At 43.6% G+C, this 24577-nt stretch overlaps 2 protein-coding genes across 2 annotated transcripts; both read left to right on the top strand.

Moving 5' to 3' along the window:
• The first annotated feature begins 790 nt into the window (after positions 1-790).
• LOC121541147 (small nuclear ribonucleoprotein Sm D3) lies at positions 791-2636 on the top strand. Its single transcript, XM_041850123.1, has 4 exons — positions 791-924; positions 1803-1941; positions 2078-2270; positions 2380-2636. Exons 2-4 carry the CDS (start codon positions 1816-1818, stop codon positions 2445-2447), a joined length of 387 nt encoding a protein of 128 aa, XP_041706057.1. The 5' UTR covers positions 791-924; positions 1803-1815; the 3' UTR covers positions 2448-2636.
• An 817-nt stretch (positions 2637-3453) lies between these two features.
• Positions 3454-24104, top strand: LOC121541608 (calcium/calmodulin-dependent protein kinase kinase 2). Its single transcript, XM_041850758.2, has 16 exons — positions 3454-3745; positions 10217-10797; positions 12191-12238; positions 12804-12857; positions 13334-13385; positions 14697-14830; positions 15141-15177; positions 15441-15462; positions 15619-15710; positions 16641-16840; positions 16984-17037; positions 17221-17294; positions 17385-17472; positions 17571-17702; positions 18564-18676; positions 23141-24104. Exons 2-16 carry the CDS (start codon positions 10285-10287, stop codon positions 23211-23213), a joined length of 1686 nt encoding a protein of 561 aa, XP_041706692.1. The 5' UTR covers positions 3454-3745; positions 10217-10284; the 3' UTR covers positions 23214-24104.
• The last annotated feature ends 473 nt before the right edge of the window (positions 24105-24577 follow it).

Below are 24577 nucleotides of genomic sequence, written 5' to 3'. Positions count from 1 at the left end.
TACCCTCTCAATGCTGCTCCCTTCTGTCAGTATCAGTGTACTACAGGATTGTACACCACTGTTGAATCCAGTGGTGGAAAAAGTACCCAAATCTCATACTTGAGTAAAAGTAAAGATACCTTAATAGAAAATGACTCAAGTAAAAGTCACCCAGTAAAATACTACTTGAGTAAAAGTATTTGCTTTTAAATATACTTGTGTATCAAAAGTAAATATAATACAATTAAGTAATACTTTCAAGTATTTTTACTTAAGTACTTTACACCACCGGTTGAATCATAGCAGATTTACATTTACATTTTAGTCATTTAGCAGACGCTCTTATCCAGAGCGACTTACAGTTAGTGAATACATATCTTTTTATACTGGCCCCCCGAGGGAATCGAACCCACAACCCTGGCGTTGCAAACGCCATGCTCTATCAACTGAGCTACATCCCTGCCGGCCATTCCTCCCCTACCCTGGACGCCGCCCATGAGTCTTCCCGGTCGCGGCCGGCTGCGACAGAGCCTGGATTCGAACCTGGATCTCTAGTGGCACAGTTAGCACTGCGATGCAGTGCCTTAGACCACTGCGCCACTCAGGAGCTCGATCAGATCAGAATGAAAATGAAAAAAATCGATGTCACATTGTGCGTATATTTAATTTGTTTAAACACGTTTCTCTAAACACATTTTTTTTTTACACTAGGATCCTCTGTATTCAAAGAAATTAGGTATATCAAGAAAGACAACAAGTCCCACGAGGCATCACTTTATGTTTTAACCGGAAGCACTTTGTTTTTCTTCCTTTCTCCAGTTGCATTCTGGGTAGTCGGAAAACGAACAAAATACTCTCGCTGCTGGTTAATTCATTCGTACGTTTGAGACACTTGAAAGACCGCAGAAATCAAGAAAGAACAACTTCGTTACAGTTGAAATTACGGTAAACAAAATACTACATTTAAACCAATTTTGAATGTTTGCTGTAGGTAGTTACCGGTTGCGTTAGTTGCTAGATTGCTTCTACTAACGTTATCCAGTGAGGCCAACACACCCGCCCTTGCCAGCATGCTTAGACCAACAGATGAGTAGCCTATAGCTAACTAACTACGTTTGGCTGTTTGAAAATCCTATTTTTATTTACCTGGCTCAGAAATGATGTGGAAGTAACTATCAATATTGGTACTGAAACTCACTTCTCTTTTCAGTAGAATTGAAAAGGTTTGTTACTTTGTTTACAATATAGGCCAAAATATAAGGTCATGCTCAGATTCAGTGTTTAATAGTCAAATGTACAGGGTTGCAGGTGTGATTGCAGGGTACAGTGAAAAATCTTAGGCTTCGAGCTCCAAATGCAGGACTAAATAACTAGGCGTACAGAGAATTGAATACCATTGTCACAGTAATTGTAAGCCAGGCCAGGTGACAATACAATTGCGAAGAACCTCAAGAGGGGAGTACATCCTCTGGTTGGCCAAGTACAAGTTCAGTGCACCTCGTTTGAACAATAGGCCAGGCGTATCATTGTTAACAGTGGAGACCAACCTTGAACTGGGTCAGCCAGGTGAGTGCATGGACTGTAGGGGTTGGTTTTCCAGATAAAAGGTGAAAGTGGGGCAGTGTATGGAAGGGGGGGCAGGACTCTGGCTCAGCACAGCACAACCAGGGGTGAGGCAGAGCAAATCAAGCACTTTATTTATGGTAGGCTAATCTCTTCATTTTACGCAAACCAAATGTGGTGTCTCTTTTATACCTTTTTTTATTGTGATGGTGCCAATTATTTTCTGCAGACGAGTCTGTACCTTGTCTCTGTTTCTACAGGACCCTTGCAAATATGTCCATTGGCGTGCCCATCAAAGTTCTGCATGAAGCAGAGGGTCACATTGTGACCTGTGAGACCAACACTGGTGAAGTGTACAGGGGAAAGCTCATTGAGGCTGAGGACAACATGAACTGCCAGGTAGGTCTTCAGACTGCCTTTAGGGTTCAGACAAAATAACTTGTTTTAGGGGATATTTGTGAGCTCATCGGTATAGGAGGGATTTGTTTGTCCCTTTTACAGAGTTGTGTAGTAAGTGTATATAGCTTCCTTTCAGATGGCCAATATCACTGTGACTCATCGGGATGGGCGTGTAGCCCAACTGGAGCAGGTCTATATCCGGGGCAGCAAGATTCGCTTCCTGATCCTACCGGACATGTTAAAGAATGCCCCTATGTTAAAGAGCATGAAAAACAAGAACCAGGGCTCTGGAGCAGGAAGGGGGAAGGCAGCCATTCTCAAAGCTCAGGGTGAGTGCTGCTGCTTCTACATGCACCTATGGAGAATTTGCACTCTAAGTATTTTATTTTTTTAACGGCTAACTTCTGCATCTTTGACTATTTTTTATTTTTTCTGCAGTGGCTGCAAGAGGACGGGGTCGTGGTGGAGGAATGGGAAGAGGAAACATTTTCCAGAAGAGGCGATAGTATCTGCAATGGTTAATTTAAAATTATTGCATTGTACAGTTATTTTTTCTTTAGAATTGTGTACACTATTTGATCTAATTGTTTTGCTAGCCTTTTACATTTTGCAAGAACTGTGTTTTTGACTTTTTTTTCTTTAAAAAAAAGAAATAAGGTTATTTTTTAAATAAATTGCCAGTTCCCCTGTGTCAATTTGTATTTGAAGTGCCTTTGGTCTCAATCAAATTCTTGTCATGTGCTTTGTGAACAGGTCTGGACAAACAGTGAAATGCTTATTTATGGGCCATTTTCAACAATGCAGAGAAATGTTGAGTTAATAGAAAGAAAACATGAGGAATAAGTACACAATTAGTAATGATAACTTACCAGTACTGAGTCGCTGTGCAGGGGTACAAGGTAATTGAGGTAGATATGTGCATATAGGTAGGAATTAAGTAACTAGGCAACAGGATTGCTAATCAACAGTAGCAGCAGTGTATGTGAAGGGTCAATGCAGATAGGTTAACTATTTAGCAGTCTTATGGGGGGGTAGAAGCTGTTCAGGGTCCTGTTGGTTCAGCCTTGCTGAGCGAACAGTATATGACTTGGGTGGCTGGCGCCTGACAATTTGTAGGTCCTTCCTCTGACACTGCCTTGTATAAAGGTACTGGGCTGTATGCACTGCCCTCTGTAGTGGCTTGTGTTCGGAGGCCGAGCAGTTGCCATACCAATCAGTGACGCAGCCAGTCAAGATGCTCTCAATGGTGCAGCTATAGAACATTTTGAGGGGGAAGAGGCTTTGTCGGGCCTTCATGCCTGTTCGTGTGTGTGGACTCTTGAGTTATTGTGATGTACAATGCAACTGCTTTTTGATTAAAGTCGAACTATACAGTTAGCGTTTTCCCACTTTACCTGGCTTTCTGGGTCGTCACATTATATAGTTGTTATACCACATGGTGGAGCCAAAATGAATCAAGGCTACATTATGCTTCTATGCCAAGAAAGGCCAAAGCCATGCAAAGTTTGTTTTAGCTATGCTCCGACAATTAGGGCTGAATAGCTATTTTTCCTGTTGTGAATATTCAGGGGTAAATAATAAAACTGTTTGAGAGCGTCCACCACCCACAGCGTTTCACCAGCTGGCTACACGGTGTCTGCCCAGCTGTATTGGTCAGTCAGAGGATGCTCGCCACCTATCACGTTGCTTCGTTCAGTTTCTTCATATAGCTAGATATTTTATCAGCAACATCAACGCTATTTTATACATCAGAGTCAGGGATTAGCACACGGAACACCCTTAGTTCATATTTGCACTTGACAAGGTACGTTTTTGAGCAACGATTAGATGGTAATGTTATTTCTACCATGCGTAATGTTTGTGGTCGAGGGATTGTTTTTGCAAAGAGCGAGCGTCGCTTCCACTAATCTTCGTTTAGGTTAGCAACCTAGCTAGCTATACATCTTTTATGCTGTAACTTGCTAGTTTTCTGTAATCTGTTATGAATGTGAACCTTGCATGATTCCTTTGATGTTCTGAGTGTGTATGCCTTTTCATTATCCATCGCTCTTGTCTTGCGCCCAGGACATTCTCTATCCGGTCATTTACATTTTAGCCTGCAAGCTGGATTTACATTATCTAAGAAATGTCATGGAATTAACCTTAGTTTGCGTCTACTGATTGTTTTGATGTGCTAACTGACGGGCCCAGCCCGTCAGTCGACTGGGGTCCTATGTTTGTGTGTGTGTAACGTATAGGCTATCGGAATCATCTTCTTCGGAATGAAATATCTGGTTACCGACGATAATAATTGTGGGTTTGTAGAAAAACATTGACATTGATGCAAATTACTTCCCATTCAATTGATGACTGACCATATCGACAAGTCATGGCAGCTACAGTGAAATCATCGTGATACCAAACTTTACACGTGCATGCTTCTAGCATCTCTGATTGGTCAAATATATACCAAATAGGCCTAATAATGGGCACCCTCAGTCCCATTGAGGCCTCTCCATAAATAGTACAGTACATCAGCTGTAGTCTGCTTGAGAGAGAGGAGACTCATCTTGCCATTCACAGGCTCAGATCAGTGCCAGGGTTGATCTGTAATGATGCTTAGAATACTCCTCTGCTCCAGATGGCCCTGTGTTGTTGCCCTCAGAGCAGCATCTGTTTGTTTCCAGGGCTGGAAGGAAGCTGCTTCTTCAGCGATCCACTGTAATGAAGGATCACAGACGTTTAATGGCCTTAGTCTCAGATCTCTAGGAGCAAGGAAGTAAGTTGTCTGTCTTTGCCTGGCAATGACTCCATTTTAGCTGCCTTGACAAAAAGTGACAATGTATTAATAAGTAGTCTTACTACTTGTGTGTGAATATCTAAATCACTGACTGTGTGTGCATTAGCATCTCAAGCAAGTGGAAATGGGTCTTGAGCCGTTTCTCACCATCCATCTGAGATCACCATCCATCTACGATAATCGAACATTTCAACAAGCATTTTGCTACGGCTGGCCATGCTTTCCACCTGGCTACCCCGGCCACCAGCTCTGCACCCTCCGCTGCAACTTGCCCAATCGATTAAAGACAGTACTGTGCAGCCGTCTTCATTGACCTGGCCAAGGCTTTCGACTCTGTCAACCACCGCATTCTTATTGGCAGACTAAATAGCCTTGGTTTCTCAAATGACTGCCTCGCCTGGTGTCAAATCGGAGGGCCTGTTATCTGGACCTCTGGCAGTCTCTATGGGGGTGCCACAGGGTTCAATTCTCGGGCAGACTCTATTCTCTGTGTATATAAATGATGTCGTTCTTGCTGCTGGTGACTCAGATCCACCTATACGCAGACGACACCATTTTGTATACATCTGGCCCTTCATTGGACACTGTGTTAACAAACCTCCAAACGAGCTTCAATGCCATACAACACTCCTTCCGTGGACTCCAACTGCTCTTAAACGCTAGTAAAACTAAATGCATGCTCTTCAATCGAACACTGCTTGCACCCGCCTGCCCGACTAGAATCACTATTCTCGGCGGGTCTGACTTAGAATATGTGGACAACTACAAATACCTAGGTGTCTGGTTAGACCGTAAACTCTCCTTCCAGACTCACATTAAGCATCTCCAATCCAAAGTTAAATCTAGAATCAGCTTCCTATTTCGCAACAAAGCCTCCTTCACTCATGCTGCTAAACATGCCCTCGTAAAACTGACTATCCTACCGATCCTTGACTTCGGCGATGTCATTTACAATATAGCTTCCAACACACTACTCAGCAAATTGGATGTACAGTGAGGGAAAAAAGTATTTGATCCCCTGCTGATTTTGTACGTTTGCCCACTGACAAAGACATGATCAGTCTATCATTTTAATGGTAGGTTTATTTGAACAGTGAGAGACAGCATAACAACAAAAAAATCCAGAAAAACGCATGTCAAAAATGTTATAAATTGATTTGCATTTTAATGAGGGAAATAAGTATTTGACAGAGGTCAGACGTTTCTTGTAGTTGGTCACCAGGTTTACACACATCTCAGGAGGGATTTTGTCGCACTCCTCTTTGCAGATCTTCTCCAAGTCATTAAGGTTTCGAGGCTGACGTTTGGTAACTCAAACCTTCAGCTCCTTCCACAGATTTTCTATGGGATTAAGGTCTGGAGACTGGCTAGGCCACTCCAGGACGTTAATGTGCTTCTTCTTGAGCCACTCCTTTGTTGCCTTGGCCGTGTGTTTTGGGTCATTGTCATGCTGTAATACCCATCCATGACCCATTTTCAATGCCCTGGCTGAGGGAAGGAGGTTCTCACCCAAGATTTGACGGTACATGGCCCCGTCCATCGTCCCTTTGATGTGGTGAAGTTGTCCTGTCCCCTTAGCAGAAAAACACCCCCAAAGCATAGTGTTTCCACCTCCATGTTTGACGGTGGGGATGGTGTTCTTGGGGTCATAGGCAGCATTCCTCCTCCTCCAAATGCGGCGAGTTGAGTTGATGCCAAAGAGCTCCATTTTGGTCTCATCTGACCACAACACTTTCACCCAGTTCTCCTATGAATCATTCAGATGTTCATTGGCAAACTTCAGACGGGCCTGTATATGTACTTTCTTGAGCAGGGGGACCTTGCGGGCGCTGCAGGATTTCAGTCCTCCACGGCGTAGTGTGTTAACAATTGTTTTCTTGGTGACTATGGTCCCAGCTGCCTTGAGATCATTGACAAGATCCTCCTGTGTGGTTCTGGGCTGATTCCTCACAGTTCTCATGATCATTGCAACTCCACGAGGTGAGATCTTACATGGAGCCCCAGGCCGAGGGAGATTGACAGTTCTTTTGTCTTTCTTCCATTTGCGAATAATCGCACCAACTGTTGTCACCTTCTCACCAAGCTGCTTGGCGATGGTCTTGTAGCCCATTCCAGCCTTGTGTAGGTCTACAATCTTGTCCCTGACATCCTTGTATAGCTCTTTGGTATTGGCCATGGTGGAGAGTTTGGAATCTGATTGATTGATTGCTTCTGTGGACAGGTGTCTATTATACAGGTAACAAACTGAGATTAGGAGCACTCCCTTTAAGAGTGTGCTCCTAATCTCAGCTCGTTACCTGTATAAAAGACACCTGGGAGCCAGAAATCTTTCTGATTGAGAGGGTGTCAAATACTTATTTCCCTCATTAAAATGCAAATCAAATTTCTAACATTTTTGACATGCGTTTTTCTCGATTTTGTTGTTGTTATTCTGTCTCTCACTGTTCAAATAAACCTACCATTAAAATTGTAGACGGATCATTTCTTTGTCAGTGGGCAAACGTACAAAATCAGCAGGGGATCAAATACTTTTTTCCCTCACTGTAGTCTATCACAGTGCCATCCGTTTTGTCACCAAAGCCCCATATACTACCCACCATTGTGACCTGTACGCTTTTGTTGGCTGGCCCTCACTACATATTCGTAGCCAAACCCACTGGCTCCAGGTAATCTATAAATCACTTCTAGAGCCTTATCTTAGCTCATTGGTCACCATAGCAACACCCACCCGTAGTATGCGTTCCAGCAGGTATATCTCACTGGTCATCCCCAAAGCCAACACCTCCTTTGGTCGTCATTCCTTCCAGTTCTCTGCTGCAAATGACTGGAACGAACAGCAAAAATCTCTGAAGCTGGAGACACTTATCTCCCTCACTATCTTTAAGCATCAGTTGTCAGAGCAGCTTACCGATCACTGCACCTGTACACAGCCCATCTGTAATTAGCCCACCCAACTACCTCATCCCCATATTATTTACATTGTTATTTATTTTGATCATTTGCACCCCAGTATCTCTATTTGCACATCATCTTCTGCACATCTATCAGTGTTAATACTAAATAATAATTGTAATTATTTTTGCACTATGGCCTATTTATTGCCTTACCTCCATAACTTACTACATTTGCACACACTATATATAGATTTTCTATTGTGTTATTGACTGTACGTTTTGTTTATTCCATATGTAACTCTGTGTTGTTGTTTTTACCGCACTGCTTTGCTTTATCTTGGCCAGGTCGCAGTTGTAAATGAGAACTTGTTCTCAACTGGCTTACCTGGTTAAATAAAGGTGAAATATAAAAGGCAGTTTGAACACAGTGGGTTAGGCAGGCTAGCTAAGCCTACATCTTGGGTCACTTCTCACCAACTTTCTCTTCTCTCCTTAAGCTAAATCAGGCTATTGTGGAACAGTGTAGGTACATTACAAGAGAGAGGTTCCCAAAACACAAAATATACTCTGTTGTGATGCCATTCATACAATATTTAAGTTAGGTTGCACAGGACGTTCCTATAATGTTGACAGAACACCTGGTCTAAGTTATTTAATGGTTCCCTGAACATTTCATTAAGTTATGGGAGTTGTCTGGGATGTCGCAAGAATATTCTTGTGATATTCACATAGGTTGCACAGAACATTCCCACAATGTTGCACAATACAGTTTAGTTTAGTCACCAGGGGAGGGTACAGTGCTCTGCTCTGAAAATAATGAGGGGGCAATTCGTTGTTGGGTCTGATTTCCTTTATTCTCTGTGATCTGTTGAAACTGGCCCCTGTTTGATATTGTTACTTGGTAACGAATGATGGAGGAAGATTCCCAAGGGTTCCACGTCATGTTCTGGAAATGTCTTTCTTCTTCAAAAGATTAACACACAAGAATCAGGGCTCCAGACTAATGTTTTCCCCTGGTAGCACTGGGGCCACTAACCTTTTCAGTTGGTGGCACAAGCCAATTATTTAAAATGTTGTTGCTGCGTCACGCAATAGAAAAAACATATGTATATATTTTTTAAAATAATTTAGCAGACGCTCTTATCCAGATCGACTTACAGTTAGTGAGTGCATACATTTTTCATACAGTAATCACCTTATAAAGTTACTCACAGTGCAATAAGCAGTTGAAACAATAACAAAGCGTATTCACCGCCACTGTTTTGGTAAAAAGCTGAGGGAAGGGGCTAGAGAAGTTGGGGTCAATTCCATTAAAATTGTACTCAATTCAGGAAGTACACTGAAATTCACATTTTCTTCAATGCTTTTCAATTAGGAATTGGAATGGGGGTTTGGTTTACTTTCTGAATTGACCGGAATTGAAATGGAATCGACCCCAACCCTGGTGTTTAGTAGGAGATATAATGAGGTAGGGGTCATTGGTGAAGTACAGCAGGCACTAACAGGGAATAAGGCTGGAGATAGCCTAGACAACACAAGCCACAAGCACCCACTCCAAGCTGAGTGGGAGACATGACTGAGGGGACAGGGAGGGGGTGGATAGAAGTGGTGTGAGCCAGAGCAGGAGAGACCCATACAGAGATTATAAAGAGGCATCTAGAGGGAGTTGTATGAATAGAGAAAATGTGAAAGAGTGAGTCCAGGAGAGAGCAAAAGCAATTCACTCCCAGAAGATGTATAGAAGAGACAGACCGTGTGGAGGCGAGGGGAAAAGAGGAGAATCAAGACCAGCTGGATGGGGCGTGTCTTCCCACACACCTTCTCCTCGTTGTGAACTTGGCAGGGGGACGAGTGTCTATTTTTTCCTGTCTGCTTCGATTCTCCAGTCTATGGGGCCCACTCAGTTCGCACACACTGAGCTCCAATTCCCTCAACAGCATGTCAGGAATCTACCTGCCGAGAGAAATCGCTCCGTCTTTACCACCCTTGACGGGCAGAGTCAACATCAGAACAGATAATGGACCCAGATTGGGTTGTGAACAGGGGGTTGTACTTGAGCTAGAGGTAAACAACCTTGGTTGGCAAGAATAGATAACCTAACCCCCTATAGAGACTTCGAGAGTCCAACCATTCAGAGATGTTGTTTCTGATTCCAGCCCTGTTTGTTGTTAGCACATGGAGAAGCAATATGCTAGTAATGTCGCCTAGCCTAAGTTCAAACAGCTGTAGGTTGAGTGGTTCTCAAGAATGTTTATGAAGTTGCTTTGTGTTTGCGTCATCTTGTTAGGATTTGTTTGTTGGCACCTCTACTCATTTTCAGTTGAAAGAGCTAAGATGATGTTGCAGGTTGGAATTCCAAGTGTGTCTGGCTCATCTTATATTTACATTTTAGTTATATTTAGCAGGTGCTCTTATCCAGAGCGACTTATAGTCTTGATATTTTGCCCTTGAGCAAGGTCAGGATCAAGGCTCTATGCCTGTCTACAGACCTGTGTTGTAAATGATAGCCTAAATGTCAGACATTTTAGGTTTTCCGTTGTTCACCAAGTTCTCTGTGTTGAAAGGTGAAATATCATTTTTATTTTGTGTTTTTTGCTTTTAGCGGTCTGCTCTCCTGAGGTAGACCACTGATGGAGCAGCGACATACAGGCTCTGGGGACAGTCGTTGTCATGTTTCCATGTGTTTCCTCCTGGCCCTCTGCTGAGCCCCCGTCGCCCTGCGGCCATGCCTCCCTGCCCACACACACACACACACAGCCCCTGCCTGACCTACTGTGCCGCTGCCCCGCCCCAAAGATGAACCCCCACCCCGTCCCAGACTACATGGAGTCCCTTATCGTGGTGACTGAGTACGAGCCCAAGGGGGGTGAGGAGGAAATGGAGTGCTCTGAGACCCCTGAGCACGGCGCGCTCCCCTTCAGAGCCCACTCCTGCGACCTGCTGTCCCACGCTGTCGGCCGCCCCGAGGCCCTGTTCCCTGAGCCCCAGGAGCACCGGGGAAGACTAAACCTGTCAGACCGGAAGCTGTCCCTGCAGGAGCACTCCCAGACGGCCTCGTCCCCCAACGGGCGCTACATCTACCCCTCGCTGCCCTACTCGCCCATCACCTCGCCCCACTCCTCCCCCCGGCTGCCCCGTAGACCCACCGTGGAGTCTCACCGCGTCTCCATCACTGACCTGCAGGTAGGCCACGCCACCACAGCCCTTCTGCCTTTTACCCTCCTACTTGGTCTTTGGAATAAAACACCATTTTGTGTTAGCCAAATTCTATGAACACACATCAGCTGAACTTGTGCGTTTGTCTCCAGTGGTAAATGAAGCAGCATACTGGTATAAAGGTTGAGCGTATGTGAAGGTAAGGTTCATGGTCTTAGTAGATGCCAGCTCACTCCCCAGTAGATCTCAGAAGCATAGTCCAGTAGACTCCCTGTAGAGATGGCTTGTGTCCCTAATAGCACCCTATTCCCTACATAGTGCACTACTTTTGACCAGAGCCCTATGGGCCCTGCTATTTGGGACGCAGATATGGGCTGCGTTCCAAACATGTAAAAGACACATCCTCCTCCACTTACCCTCACCTTATGCCCTTGGGGGAATCCCAACGGCCATCTTTGCCGTCGGTCCAAACAATTAGCCAAGCAATGTAAGCCCCTCAGCCCTCGTTTGTGATCCAGTGTGTGAGTGTACAATTCTGTTCACTCCGTGGCCTTAAATGCCCCATAATTCAATTCGCGATGACTGTACATCCGCTAAGAAAAGTCAGTCAAAACGTAAAACCAACATCAATATGGAGAAGTCAACATACAAGTGTAAGTAAAAAACGAATGTAAATAAGTTAGAAATTGTGCTACTAATGCACATGACGGCACAAACACGTCTCGTAAAAGTAATGATGTTTTTGTTTGGTTAGCTTTTGGAAACATTATCTAGCGCATACAATTCTCCCTGACATCACACTTATACATTGTAATTTTTGATTTACCTGATTTCATTGGATGGCTAGTATTCGATGTCTGTGGATGCATTGTCTTCTAGCCAAGATATGAAATGCAATCATAATTGACTGTAGCGCATATAAAGCACACACAACAGCTACCGGTGGTTCCATGATGACTGAAAACACAACCTTGGGAAGAACGAGTGACGAATTTCTGGGCAAGGGCGGTTCATTTAAAATTAATTCATTCTTCCCTCGCCCCTTGCCCTGCAAGTGTCAATCATACTTCATGATATGTCATTAGAAGTGTCCACTTAATTTGAGGGGAGAGGGTGTGTCTTTTCCGTGTTTGGAATGCAGCCATGGTCTCTCTGCTTGCTAGGCTGTTACCCTGCTCCTTGAACACCTCTAGACTTTACAGGGTAAAAACTAGCAGATCCCATTACTCATGATTGGTACAGACTTACATTTTTTGGTGTTTTGGTAGTTTGTTTTCCAAGTTGAAACATAATGAAGGTTTTGTTAGTAAACACATTGCTTTTACATGTATTGTTGGTTCTGCTAATGGGATGATTGTGGCAGACCAAGAAAAAGGCATTAGTCAACCAAAGACGTCTGTTTTCGCTCTCTCTCTCAAAGGACTGCGTGCAGCTCAACCAGTACAAGCTGAAAGATGAAATCGGAAAGGTACTGTCGTCTCTCCTCAAAGCACTTCACCATTCCTCTATCTATGGCCTACTGTGCATGTTTTTAAAAAGTCAGAGGATCATTAAGGACATGCTTGCCGTCATTCTCAGTTCTCCCTGCCAGCCTTGTCCTCATTTCAAATTCCCTAAAATCCCTGGCCTAGGGAGAGTTAAGAGGAGGATGATAGGTTGGTATAAATAGCACTAGTCTCCTCTTCTCTCCTTGGGTAGTGTGTGGGGCAGAGTGGGTATGTTCTGTGTGGAGCAGTAGGCAGTGGGAGCCTCTCAAGATGGGTGGTTGGAGAGAGTTCTGCCTGCTATCTAAGATGTGTGGTGGAGGTGTGGCGGGTAGATTTGAATTTGACTGTACTTGATTTGAAGCCGCTGGTCCTCATTGAGAGTACTCAGCCCACACATTTCCGATGGGTCAGCTTGGGATAGCTATTGTGTGTGGGTGGGTGTTTGTGTGTGTATCCTTTTGAGTGTGTACTGTAGGTTTTTATTTGTGTGGATGATTGACAGCTACTGAATGTCACACTGCCTGTGCTCTCCTGTTCTCTGACAAGGGCTCCTATGGTGTTGTCAAGCTGGCCTACAATGAAGACAACAACACCTATTACGTGAGTCCAGCTGGCCACCTTACACACACACACACACACACACACACACATAAGGACTGATCGCTATGAGGTATGACAGTATGTGAAGCAGAACAGAGGCAATTGGTTGGATAATTAATTAAGCAACACTCGCAGTTCTGTAATGTGTTTCTTGTATTGTGTACAAGTAATGCATCCTCTATCAATAGAAGCATGTGCACCAGTGGAGGCTGCTGAGGGGAGGACGGCTCATAATAATGTCTGGAACGGTGCGAATGGAATGGCATCAAACACCTGGAAACCATGTGTTTGATGTATTTGATACCATTCCGCTCCAGCCATTACAATGAGCCCGTCCTCCCCAATTAAGGTGCCACCAACCTCCTGTGATATGCACAGGTTTGTAGCATGTAACTACAATCCCCTTTACTGTACATCTCTCCATACTTTGATGTCAGACCTCTCCTCCTCCCTCTCTCCCTCCTCCTCTCCTCCAGGCGATGAAAGTGCTGTCCAAGAAGAGGCTGATGAGGCAGGCAGGTTTCCCACGTAAGTACTGAGCCTGAGGCAGATGGTCAATCCAGCAGGGAGTACATAGACTATTTAGTACACTACAGTGGGACTTTGCTGCTGTAGACCAGTGGTCACCAACCTTTTCTGAGTCAAGATGCAAGCCGAGATCTACCGCTCAGATTTTTAAAAAGAAAAACGTACGCCTATGCAACATTAACCTATAAAAACGTTTCTGTAGTAATGAGGTTTGTACAGCTATAGGCCCAATACATTATCACTGCATATGGGCTATGCTTGAACTGCCCTGCCAATGTTGTTCTTCTCAGACCATTTTGAAATGTAGGTATATGATCACACTGGTAATAGATCATTTGTTGTCTTACTTGTGAGGCACAGCTGAGTGAGCATAAACATTTTCTTTTTATTTTTTTTTACTGGACTGATGGCCTGCATCTGATGGTCAGTCTGAGGGAGGGAGGAAGCAGCCGTGAGGCTGCCTCTCACAGTCCCTCCACTCTCCCTCCCTCCGCTGAGAAAAGGGGACACAGTCTTCCAGCTGATGATGACAACTCAAGTCGCACTGCATTATTTCTGCCTCATGCACTAATTCATGTTAATCCGATGTCCAGATAAAGTTAAATATTACTCAATATAAAAAAGGGACATGCCGCTAATAATAACAATGCAAACTTATCGAAACACTTTGCTATACTCATCAATTGCAGCTGCAGTGCTGGTTGTAGCGTGAGTGGAAGTAGGGAGAAAGTGCATTTTATGCCTTATAAAAGTTTTGAAGAAAGTGTTGACACTGCTGAATAACAACTTAAACATGAACTTACTCATCAGCGCTTTGCTGTATTTGTTGACTCTCTCTAGTCATGGTTTTAACATTTTTGAAATCTCAGTATCAACTTTGCTCTTCGTTCGAGGTTTCGTTTTACAGTCTATGGCTCGAGGAACTGTGCAGACACGGTGATCTGAGCTATCTGAATGGCCAACAGTAGGCCTATAGGTGCACTTGATTTGCTCTCTGGGCCTGCCAGGTAGGTGAAGTTCTACCTTCAGAAACATGAAATGGTTAAAAATGGGAACACTTTGCCTTCCCGGGGTGCTAAGGCTGCTGAATCAAGTGCACCTGCCACCAACAGTGCGAAACGAATAAAAATAATAGGAACACAAGGCATTATCATTGGTTTTTTTAAAGAAATGATTGGTGATTGACTAGGAATGCCTTGGAGATCGACCAGTTGATCGCGATCGACCGGTTGGTGACCACTGCTGTAGACTAACAAGGCCACTATACTCTCTCCCCTCCTTCCCTCCCCCCTCCTTCCTGTCCACCTGCAGGGAGGCCACCCCCCCGCGGAGCCAAAGCAGCCCCTGAAGGCCCCCCTCAGCCAAAAGGACCCCTGGAACGTGTCTACCAGGAGATTGCCATCCTAAAAAAGCTGGACCATCCCAATGTAGTGAAGCTGGTGGAGGTGAGGCTCTGCAATCTGGATGGTGTTCGTCCTCTTAACTCAAGCTGTTGTGTATTGCCAATGCATAATACATTTGTAATACATTGTGTTGCTGTTTGAGTTCAGTGTTATTTTCATGAAACAGGAACCTCCCTGCTTCAATTGTTTTGTCAAAAATTGTATACAATATTAATGTGACTGCGCATTGGCACCGTGGCACTGTCAGTGATTGCAAGTTGACTTGTGTTTACCACAGACTGCTAGTATTGTAGTGTGCTGTAGGCCTAATATTTGTGTTCCTCTCACCTGCGTCCCTCTCTTCTCCTGCCAGGTTCTTGACGACCCTGGTGAGGACCATCTGTACATGGGTAAGATTGGCCTTTTTCTCTGCTTGGCAGTGCACACATGCACACACACACACACACACACTGATATATATCCCTTTTGTTCACATTACACAATCACTGTTCAACATCATTAGGACTGATCGTTATGAGGTGTGAGACACACGTCCCACTCACTTCCTAATCAGACCCACTCACAGATTTGATCAATTCAATCATGATAACTAACTAGCTAAAGCGTTGATGATGGTGCTTATGTAATGACGGCACCTCTGTTCTGTTCACAGTGTTCGAGCTGGTCAAAAAGGGGTGAGTTAATCCTCTTGTTACTGTAATAATTATAAGCTGGAGTGAGCCCAATCTCGTTAAGCACTGGCGCTCAGTTCACTGCTCTCGCTCTGTGTGTGTCTGTGTCTGTGTGTCTGTGTGTGTGTGTATGTGTGTGTTTCTCTTGCTCGTGCGCAGGGCTGTAATGGAGGAGCTGCCCACGGACAAGCCGCTGAATGAGGACCAGGCTCGGTTCTACTTCCAAGACCTGGTCAGGGGGATTGAGTTCTGTAAGTGGATTCTCTTCTCTAATCACAGTACTGTCTGTGCTCTTCCTCTCTTTACTGCTGCTCACCGGTAGCTCACCTGTGTTCCCTATAAATGCTGTTTTGAATGGAAAAAGATTTACACCCACACCCTGGCTGCGAAGCTGAAACATCTGTGTATGCTTTATGCAACCTCTTTTTGAGTGTGGACCCATCACACCTTTTTGCTTATCTGAGTTTACGGGTTTTACGCACCCACCAAACCATTGGGAGAGCACAATGGTCTTCTTCTGATTCCTCTCTTCAGCCACCCACTGCCTCCTTTCCCCAATGCACATAATCACAATGGCTCTTAGTGGCATTATTGCACTCCATCACAGGATGCGTCCTAAATGGCACCCTATTTCCTATATGAGGCTCTGGTCAAAGTAGTGCACTATATAGGGCATAGGGTGCCATTCGGGACGCACAAACATGCTTACCACAAGCTCTGTATTCTACCAGAGCAGTACAGGTGGAGAGATCGAGGGAGGGAGATGCACTCAAACCTCTCTTCCTCTCCCACATACAACTACTCAGACAAACCCCCCCCTTTCTTAAAGACAAAGAATCCTAATTTCCCTGTATCATCAGGAGGTGTTATACTGAGGTGTGTTTGTAACAGATTGAGATCGTACCGGATAAACTCACCCACAGCTTGAAATGTCGCCATTGAATCGGATCCTTTTCAGTGGCGCAAATGGTTAGTAGGTTGTCAAGCAGGCGGTCATGTGTTTGCGAACAGAGGGTCACTAGTTAAAGCGGTGTTATGGACAGGGACTGTGAAGGAGCAATACTGTTAGCAGCACAGTGACGCTGGTTTTCAGTACGGGGAAAAAAAAAGTAGGACAATTACTGCAAGTCGCTGGATAAGAGCGTTTGCTAAATGACTAATAATAATGTGTTGTTTTCCAGTGCATTACCAGAGGATCATCCACCGGGACATCAAGCCCTCTAACCTCCTGGTCGGCGAGGACGGTCGCATTAAGATCGCTGACTTTGGGGTCAGTAACCAGTTTGAGGGGGCAGACGCCCTCCTGACCAGCACGGTTGGCACGCCCGCCTTCCTCGCCCCCGAGACCCTCTCCGAGACCAGGAAGAACTTCTCTGGCAAGGTGAATGAGCTTCTGTCACCCCCTGGAGGGCTCTTTGGGAATTAAATATTAGCGATATCCTCTGGAATTCCTATAGTGCAACTGTAATGAGGAATTGTTTTGGAATGATGTGGGTTTTAAATGAATTCTGTTTCTTCTTATAGGCATTGGATGTTTGGGCCATGGGAGTGACGCTTTATTGTTTTGTGTTCGGAGTGGTAAACCTCTCCTTCCACTGCTCACTAACCTTACACTGTGTTCCACATATTATTACATCACAATCTGCATAATGCAATAGTACAGGTTTATTACTGATACTGAACATTTTTTATGCATACTTTTTCACCTGACATGTTCTCATTTGACGATCGAGTTGACTGTAATGTGACTCCTATCAACAGTGTCCCTTTATGGATGAAAGCATCCTCAGTCTTCATCAGAAGATCAAGACCCAGCCAATGGAGATGCCAGAGCAGTGAGTTCTCCATTCAACTCTATTGGGAGGGATAAGATCCATTACTAATGGATGACCCTAAGCGTCCTAACTCTTGTTGTGCCTCTGCAGTGCAGACATATCTGACGATCTGAAAGATCTGCTACTGAAGATGCTTGACAAGAATCCAGAGACCAGGATATCAATACCACAGATTAAGGTCTGCTTCTTTGTGATTTGTTAGTGTGCGTGTGCACATTTAGAATACACTTAGTGTGTGTGCCTACATCATGTTGGGCCTCTCTCTGCTCCCTCCAGGTGCACCCATGGGTGACACGGCACGGAGCGGAGCCACTCCCTCTGGAGGATGATAACTGCTGCATGCTGATCGAGGTGACTGAGGAGGAGGTGGAGAACTCTGTCAAACACATCCCCAGCCTGGCCACTGTGGTGAGTGGTGGGAGGACGACACACAGGACACACTGCACTGCCTTCAAAGCTAGAATCTGTAGTTGATACGTCCTTTTTTGGACGTATAAATTAATGATATATGCCCATTGATTCTTGAAGAATATAGTTTATAAATGCCTCATGAGCTTAGTTCAACTGTCGGTCGTACCCCATCAGAATCCAACATTTAAAGTTGTTTTACTCCAATGTTTGTAAGCATTGTAAATGTAAAAAAATTACTGTATAGTACATCTAAGGAATACCTAGAATAGTATAAAAGTAATCCTTCTACCTACCCACACCCCCCCGTCCCCCCATAACACACAAAAAAAAAGTGCTTGTCCCACTGGCTATCATAAGTTGAATGCACCAATTTGTAAATCGCGCTGGATAAGAGCGTCTGCTAAATGATGTAAATGTAAAATAGCCTCAACATGGTTAAAACTATCATTTTGATTTCTCCAGGCCCATCCCTCATTTTACAGCAGGCGGTCTCTTGCTGGACTGGGAAATGAGGCCACACTTTACAGTTCACAAAAGATACCTTATGAATGTTCATTCATTTATTTAATATCGTCAGTTTCCTTTCAGCTCTTTGATTGTTTCATCTACAATTGCTGTCGTACAGCTGGGTAGTTACACTGGTTACAAAGAAGTTATAGAGTAATTACACCATGAGGGCAACTTTTATATGAAGTGTTGCTAAATATGTAACTAATAAAAGACTGTTTGAACTCTGACCAGAAAAAGTGAATGATAAACTTAGGACATTGAATGATCTGCTCATAGCCTCTCTGCTCTGTGACAGGTGTCATTCTGAACTCTGTGGTATAGCCCATTAAAATGTCTCTGTCTCTGTAGATCCTGGTGAGGACCATGCTGAGGAAGCGATCCTTTGGGAACCCCTTTGACTGGGGCCGTCAGAGAACCGAAGACCGAGGCACCAGTCTGTCTGCACCAGGACACATGCTCACGTAAGTCCCCCTCTCTTAGGCCTTTTACAATGCTCTCTAGTCACTCTAACATATTTTCTAAGCAGTTAGGGTTGCAAAAGTAACATTCCCAGGTTTTCCCGAAATCCTGGTTGGAGGATTCCGGATTTTCTGCTTATTTCTGGAACATTTCTGGAAAACCTGGCAAGTTTGAGAAAGTTTCCAGAAATCTGCAATCCTAAAAGCAGAAAATGCTTTTGAATAACTACAGTGGCTTGCGAAAGTATTCACCCCTCTTGGCATTTTTCCTATTTTGTTGCCTTACAACCTGAAATTAAAATAGATTTTTGGGGGGTTTGTATCATTTGATTTACACAACATACCTACCACTTTGAAGATGCAAAATACGTTTTATTGTGAAACAAACAAGAAATAAGACAAAAAAACAGAACTTGAGTGTGCATAACTATTCACCCCCCCCAAAGTCAATACTTTGTAGAGCCACCTTTTGCAGCAATTACAGCTGCAAGTCTCTTGGGGTATGTCTCTATAAGCTTGGCACATCTAGCCACTAGGATTTTTGCCCATTCTTCAAGGCAAAACTGCTCCAGCTCCTTCAAGTTGGATGGGTTCCGCTGGTGTACAGCAATCTTTAAGTCATACCACAGATTCTCAATTGGATTGAGGTCTGGGCTTTGACTAGGCCATTCCAAGACATTTAAATGTTTCCCATTAAACCACTCGAGTGTTGCTTTAGCAGTATGCTTAGGGTCATTGACCTGCTGGAAGGTGAACCTCTGTCCCAGTCTCAAATCTTTGGAAGACTGAATCAGGTTACCCTCAAGAATTTCCCTGTATTTAGCGCCATCCATCATCCTTCAATTCTGACCAGTTTCCCTGTCCCTGCCGATGGAAAAACATCCCAACAGCATGATGTAACCACCGCCATGCTTCACTGTGGGGATGGTGTTCTCGGGGTGATGAGAGGTGTTGGGTTTGTGCCAGACATAGCGTTTTCCTTGATGGCCAAAAAGCTCAATTGTAGTCTCATCTGACCAGAGTACCTTCTTCCATATATTTGGGGAGTCTCCCACATGCCTTTTGGTGAATACCAAACGTGTTTGCTTATTTTTTTTCTTTAAGCAATGGCTTTATTCTGGCCACTCTTCCATAAAGCCCAGCTCTGTGGAGTGTACAGCTTAAAGTGGTCCTATGGACAGATACTCCAATCTCCGCTGTGGAGCATTGCAGCTCCTTCAGGGTTATCTTTGGTCTCTTTGTTGCCTTTCTGATTAATGCCCTCCTTGCCTGGTCCGTGAGTTTTTGTGTGCGGCCCTCTCTTGGCAGGTTTGTTGTGGTGCCATATTCTTTCCATTTTTTAATAATGGATTTAATGGTGCTCCGTGGGATGTTCAAAGTTTCTGATATTTATTTATAACCCAACCCTGATCTGTACTTCTCCACAACTTTGTCCCTGACCTGCTTGGAGAGCTCCTTGGTCTTCATGGTGCCGCTTGCTTGGTGGTGCCTCTTGCTTAGTTGTGTTGCAGACTCTGGGGCCTTTCAGAACAGGTGCGTGTATATATACTGAGATCACGTGACAGATCATGTGACACTTAGATTGCACACAGGGAGACTTTATTTAACTAATTATGTGACTTCTGAAGGTAATTGGTTGCACCAGATCTTATTTAGGGGCTTCATAGCAAAGGGGGTGAATACATATGCACGCACCAATTTTCCGTTATATATTTTTTTGATTTTTTTTTCATTTCACTTCACCAATTTTGACTATTTTGTGTATGTCCGTTACATGAAATCCAAATAAAAATCCATTTAAATTACAATTTGTAATGCAGCAAAATAGGAAAAATGCCAAGGGGGATGAATAATTTTGCAAGGCACTGTATAATGTAGCTTTATATTACTCTGGAAAAGCTCTGTGTTGGAGGCTCTTTTGTACATGGCAACATGGCTAACTTTTCTTATCTTGCAAAATTGATTCTCCTTTTTATTGTCATTAAATTATAGTAGGATGTCACGTACAGTACCAGTCAAAATTTTGGACACACCTACTCATTCAAGGGTTTTTCTTTATTTTTACTATTTTCTACATTGTAGAATAATAGTGAAGACATCAAAACTATGAAATAACACATGGAATCATGTAGTAACCAAAAAAGTGTTAAACAAATCAAAATATATATATTTTTTGAGATTCTTCAAATAGCCACCATTTGCCTTGATGACAGATTTGCAAACTCTTGGCATTCTCTCAACCACCTTCATGAGGTAGTCACCTGGAATGCATTTCAATTAACAGGTTTGCCTTGTTAAAGTTAATTTGTGGAATTTCTTTCCTTCTTAATGCGTTTCAGCCAATCAGTTATGTTGTGACAAGGTAGGGGTGGTAAACAGAATATATCCCTATTTGGTAAAAGACGAAGTCCATATTATGGCAAGAACAGCTAAAATAAGCAAAGAGAAACGACAGTCCATCATTACTTTAAAACATGAAGGTCAGTCAATCTGGAAAATGTCAAGAACTTTTACAATTTCTTCAAGTGCAGTCGCAAAAACCATCAAGCGCTATGATGAAACTGGCACTCATGAGGACCGCCACAGGAAAGGAAGACCCAGAGTTACCTCTTCTGCAGAGGATAAGTTCATTAGAGTTACCAGCCTCAGAAATTGCAGCCCAAATAAATGCTTCACAGAGTTCAAGTAAGACACATCTTAACATCAACTGTTCAGAGCAGACTGCGTGAATCAGGCCTTCATGGTCGAATTGCTGCAAAGAAACCACTACTAAAGGACACCAATAAGAAACACGAGCAATGGACATTAGACCGGTGGAAATCTGTCCTTCGGTCTGAGTCCAAATTTGAGATTTTTGGTTCCAACCGCCGTGTGGGGGTGATACGCAGAGTAGGTGAACGGATGATCTCCGCATGTGTGGTTCTCACTGTGAAGCATGGAGGAGGAGGTGTGATGGTGTGGGGGTGCTTTGCTGGTGACACCGTCTGTGATTTATTTAGAATTCAAGGCACACTTATCCAGCATGGCTACCACAGCATTCTGCAGCGATACGCCATCCCATCTGGTTTGCGCTTAGTGGGACTATCATTTGTTTTTCAACAGGACAATGACCCAACACACCTCCAGGCTGTGTAAGGGCTATTTGACCAAGAAGAAGAGTGATGAAGTGCTGCATCAGATGACATGGCCTCCACAATCCCCCGACCTCAACCCAGTTGAGATGGTTTGGGATGAGTTGGACAGCAGAGTGAAGGAAAAGCAGCCAACAAGTGCTCAGCATATGTGGGAACTCCTTCAAGACTGTTGGAAAAGCATTCCAGGTGAAGCTGGTTGTGAGACTGCCAAGAGTGTGCAAAGCTGTCATCAAGGCAAAGGGTGGCTACTTTGAAGAATCTAAAATATATTTTGATTTGTTTAACACTTTTTTTGGTTACTACATGATTCCATATGTGTTATTTCATCGTTTTGATGTCTTCACTATTATTCTACAATGTAGAAAATAGTAAAAATAAAGAAAAACCCTTGAATGAGTAGGTGTATCCAAACTTTTCACTGGTACTTAAGATTTCTTCTCTCCCCGGGAGACCAATGATATGCTTGCTGTAGCAACCTCTTAATCTGCCCCCGCCAGCAAAGGGAGAGCGGGCAATGTGAGATACTGCTACATTCATAGTAACCAAAGAAGGTGAAGGACTATGGGCCTGCCACTGCCTTGCCTGCCTATCTATCTCAGTACTATTTAAGTTGTATGAAACTCACTTTAGTCCATAGGCATGAATGGTGTTCGTTGTCAAGTGCTCCTGTGTAACAGATCAACATACAGTCAAGGGAATAATTATAGCCAGTTCACAGGGGTACTTGAAACCATGTCTGGGAACCTCTTGCTGATTCCCAACTGCACTGGTATCTGTTATGATGTGGGGTTCCCTACTACCAAGTGCAATCTAAGGTGTTTTTGGCCAAATGTGAACTGTACAGCAATGAGCAGAAACCGTCAAGTCAGCAAATTAGAATGAATCTCATTGTCTAAACCCTGATTGTAATAACCTTCATAACATGATCAAGGTCAACCAGCCTGACTCGGTCCTTGGCCAAGCACTTATAGAACTGCAGCCTAAACACTTTTCCTGTGAAAACCCTGATTTAAATTTGGCCAAATAACTATATTAAAAAAATGGGTCAATGATTCCTCGCATGCAGCACCACAATACCCTCCCCCCTCCCAAGGACATACCAGTGAACTACTTTCATGTTTTTTTTGGTCTCTGACCTGAATGTTCAACCATCAGCTTGATAAGTTCCCTCTCTGCTCGATCTCTCCAGTTATGTAGCTAACAAGTGAATGGTTCCGCTCAGTTTCCCAGCTAAACTGAGGTTAACTAGCTCTATCTCTACAGTGATAGAATTGACACAGGTACTTAGCACTGACGGCTGTATTGAATTCTGCTCCACCGGTTTGTTTCCTAGGAAACAAGAGAGTGGGGAGGGCATGAGAAGTGTGGACCTGCCCTTCGTGGGCGAAGATGAGGCTCTTTCCTGATGTGGTGTGGTTTTTCAGCGCGAGGGTGGGGGCATGCTAGCGAATTATGTTGGGGAAGCCACTAATGTTTTTTGTGGAGGAAGACATGACCGTTGGAAGAGCTCCAGGACTTCTGTTGGGATGTGACTGGAGCCTGGGAACCCTTTTGGTGAAAGCTCCCTCCTGACTGTGTCACTCACTAACACCCGTCTGTAATGCATGCTCATGTTTCTAGTCATAGCATGCTCTGTCTCAGGCTTCTGATGTAAAGGTCTGTATTAGCTTAGGGACACGTGTTTCTCCACCCTCTCCTCCATTTGAAAATGCTCTCATGTTTACTGCAGGGCTATGGGGCCGGGAGGGGGTGTTTGTGGATGGTTGTACATTTCAAGGGGTGACTCCTGGCCCCCACATTTTAGTAGAGCAAGTTACTTGACCATGACTGTCTGGACCACTCATCATTAATGTGGCCAGTTTTGAAACAGTAACCAGGAGAGGTTTATTGAAATGAAAAAGGTTTACTAGCTACATTCATAGTATGCATGTGAGTTTGTTTTCTTTTCCAATGCAAACATTGTATATGCTACGTAAGTTGCACATTCGTAGAATGAGTTATTGATGCACAATCTATTTGATTTATTAAGTCCTCACTAATGGTTTGTTGTAAAATGTCTCCCAGTTACTACAACTGGTAAAGAGCTTTTAAAAACTAAATGTTTTCTAATATGTTTTACTTCTCGAACGTGCGGAGGGTGAAGGATGATACAGTGTTGAAGCCCAAATCAAAATAATGTGTTTTGTGGCATGTTTGTTTCTTTTAAACTTTTTATATGGTAATAGATTTACGGATGTGGTTTTAAAACATCTCATTTTCAGAACACCAAAAATAAAATAAATTGTGTATTTTGTAAACTAATAGCAAACACCTTTTTAAACAAGTTAATATTTCTAATTGCAATTTCATTGTGAAATTGTATGAATTATTGTCTCTTACAAATTCGTTTAACTCCCAGGCATATAGTGCGGCTGCAGACCTCTTGTACAATCTATGCATGACATATCTCTTATGGAAATGTTGCAATTCATTTGACAGATAAAGTTGTCATCAGATATGGTAAGATACAGTGAGGGGAAAAAAGTATTTGATCCCCTGCTGATTTTGTACGTTTGCCCACTGACAAAGAAATGATCAGTCTATAATTTTAATGGTAGGTTTATTTGAACAGTGAGAGACAGAATAACAACAAAAAAATCCAGAAAAACGCATGTCAAAAATGTTATTAAAATGCAAATCAATTTATGAGGGAAATATGTATTTGACCCCTCTACAAAACATGACTTAGTACTTGGTGGCAAAACCCTTGTTGGCAATCACAGAGGTCAGA

Source organism: Coregonus clupeaformis, chromosome 27 (genome assembly GCF_020615455.1).
Source record: "Coregonus clupeaformis isolate EN_2021a chromosome 27, ASM2061545v1, whole genome shotgun sequence".
Classification (NCBI taxonomy): Eukaryota; Metazoa; Chordata; class Actinopteri; order Salmoniformes; family Salmonidae; genus Coregonus; species Coregonus clupeaformis.
Note: the sequence above shows the minus strand (reverse complement) of the source record. Positions and strands in the feature narration are given on the sequence as shown.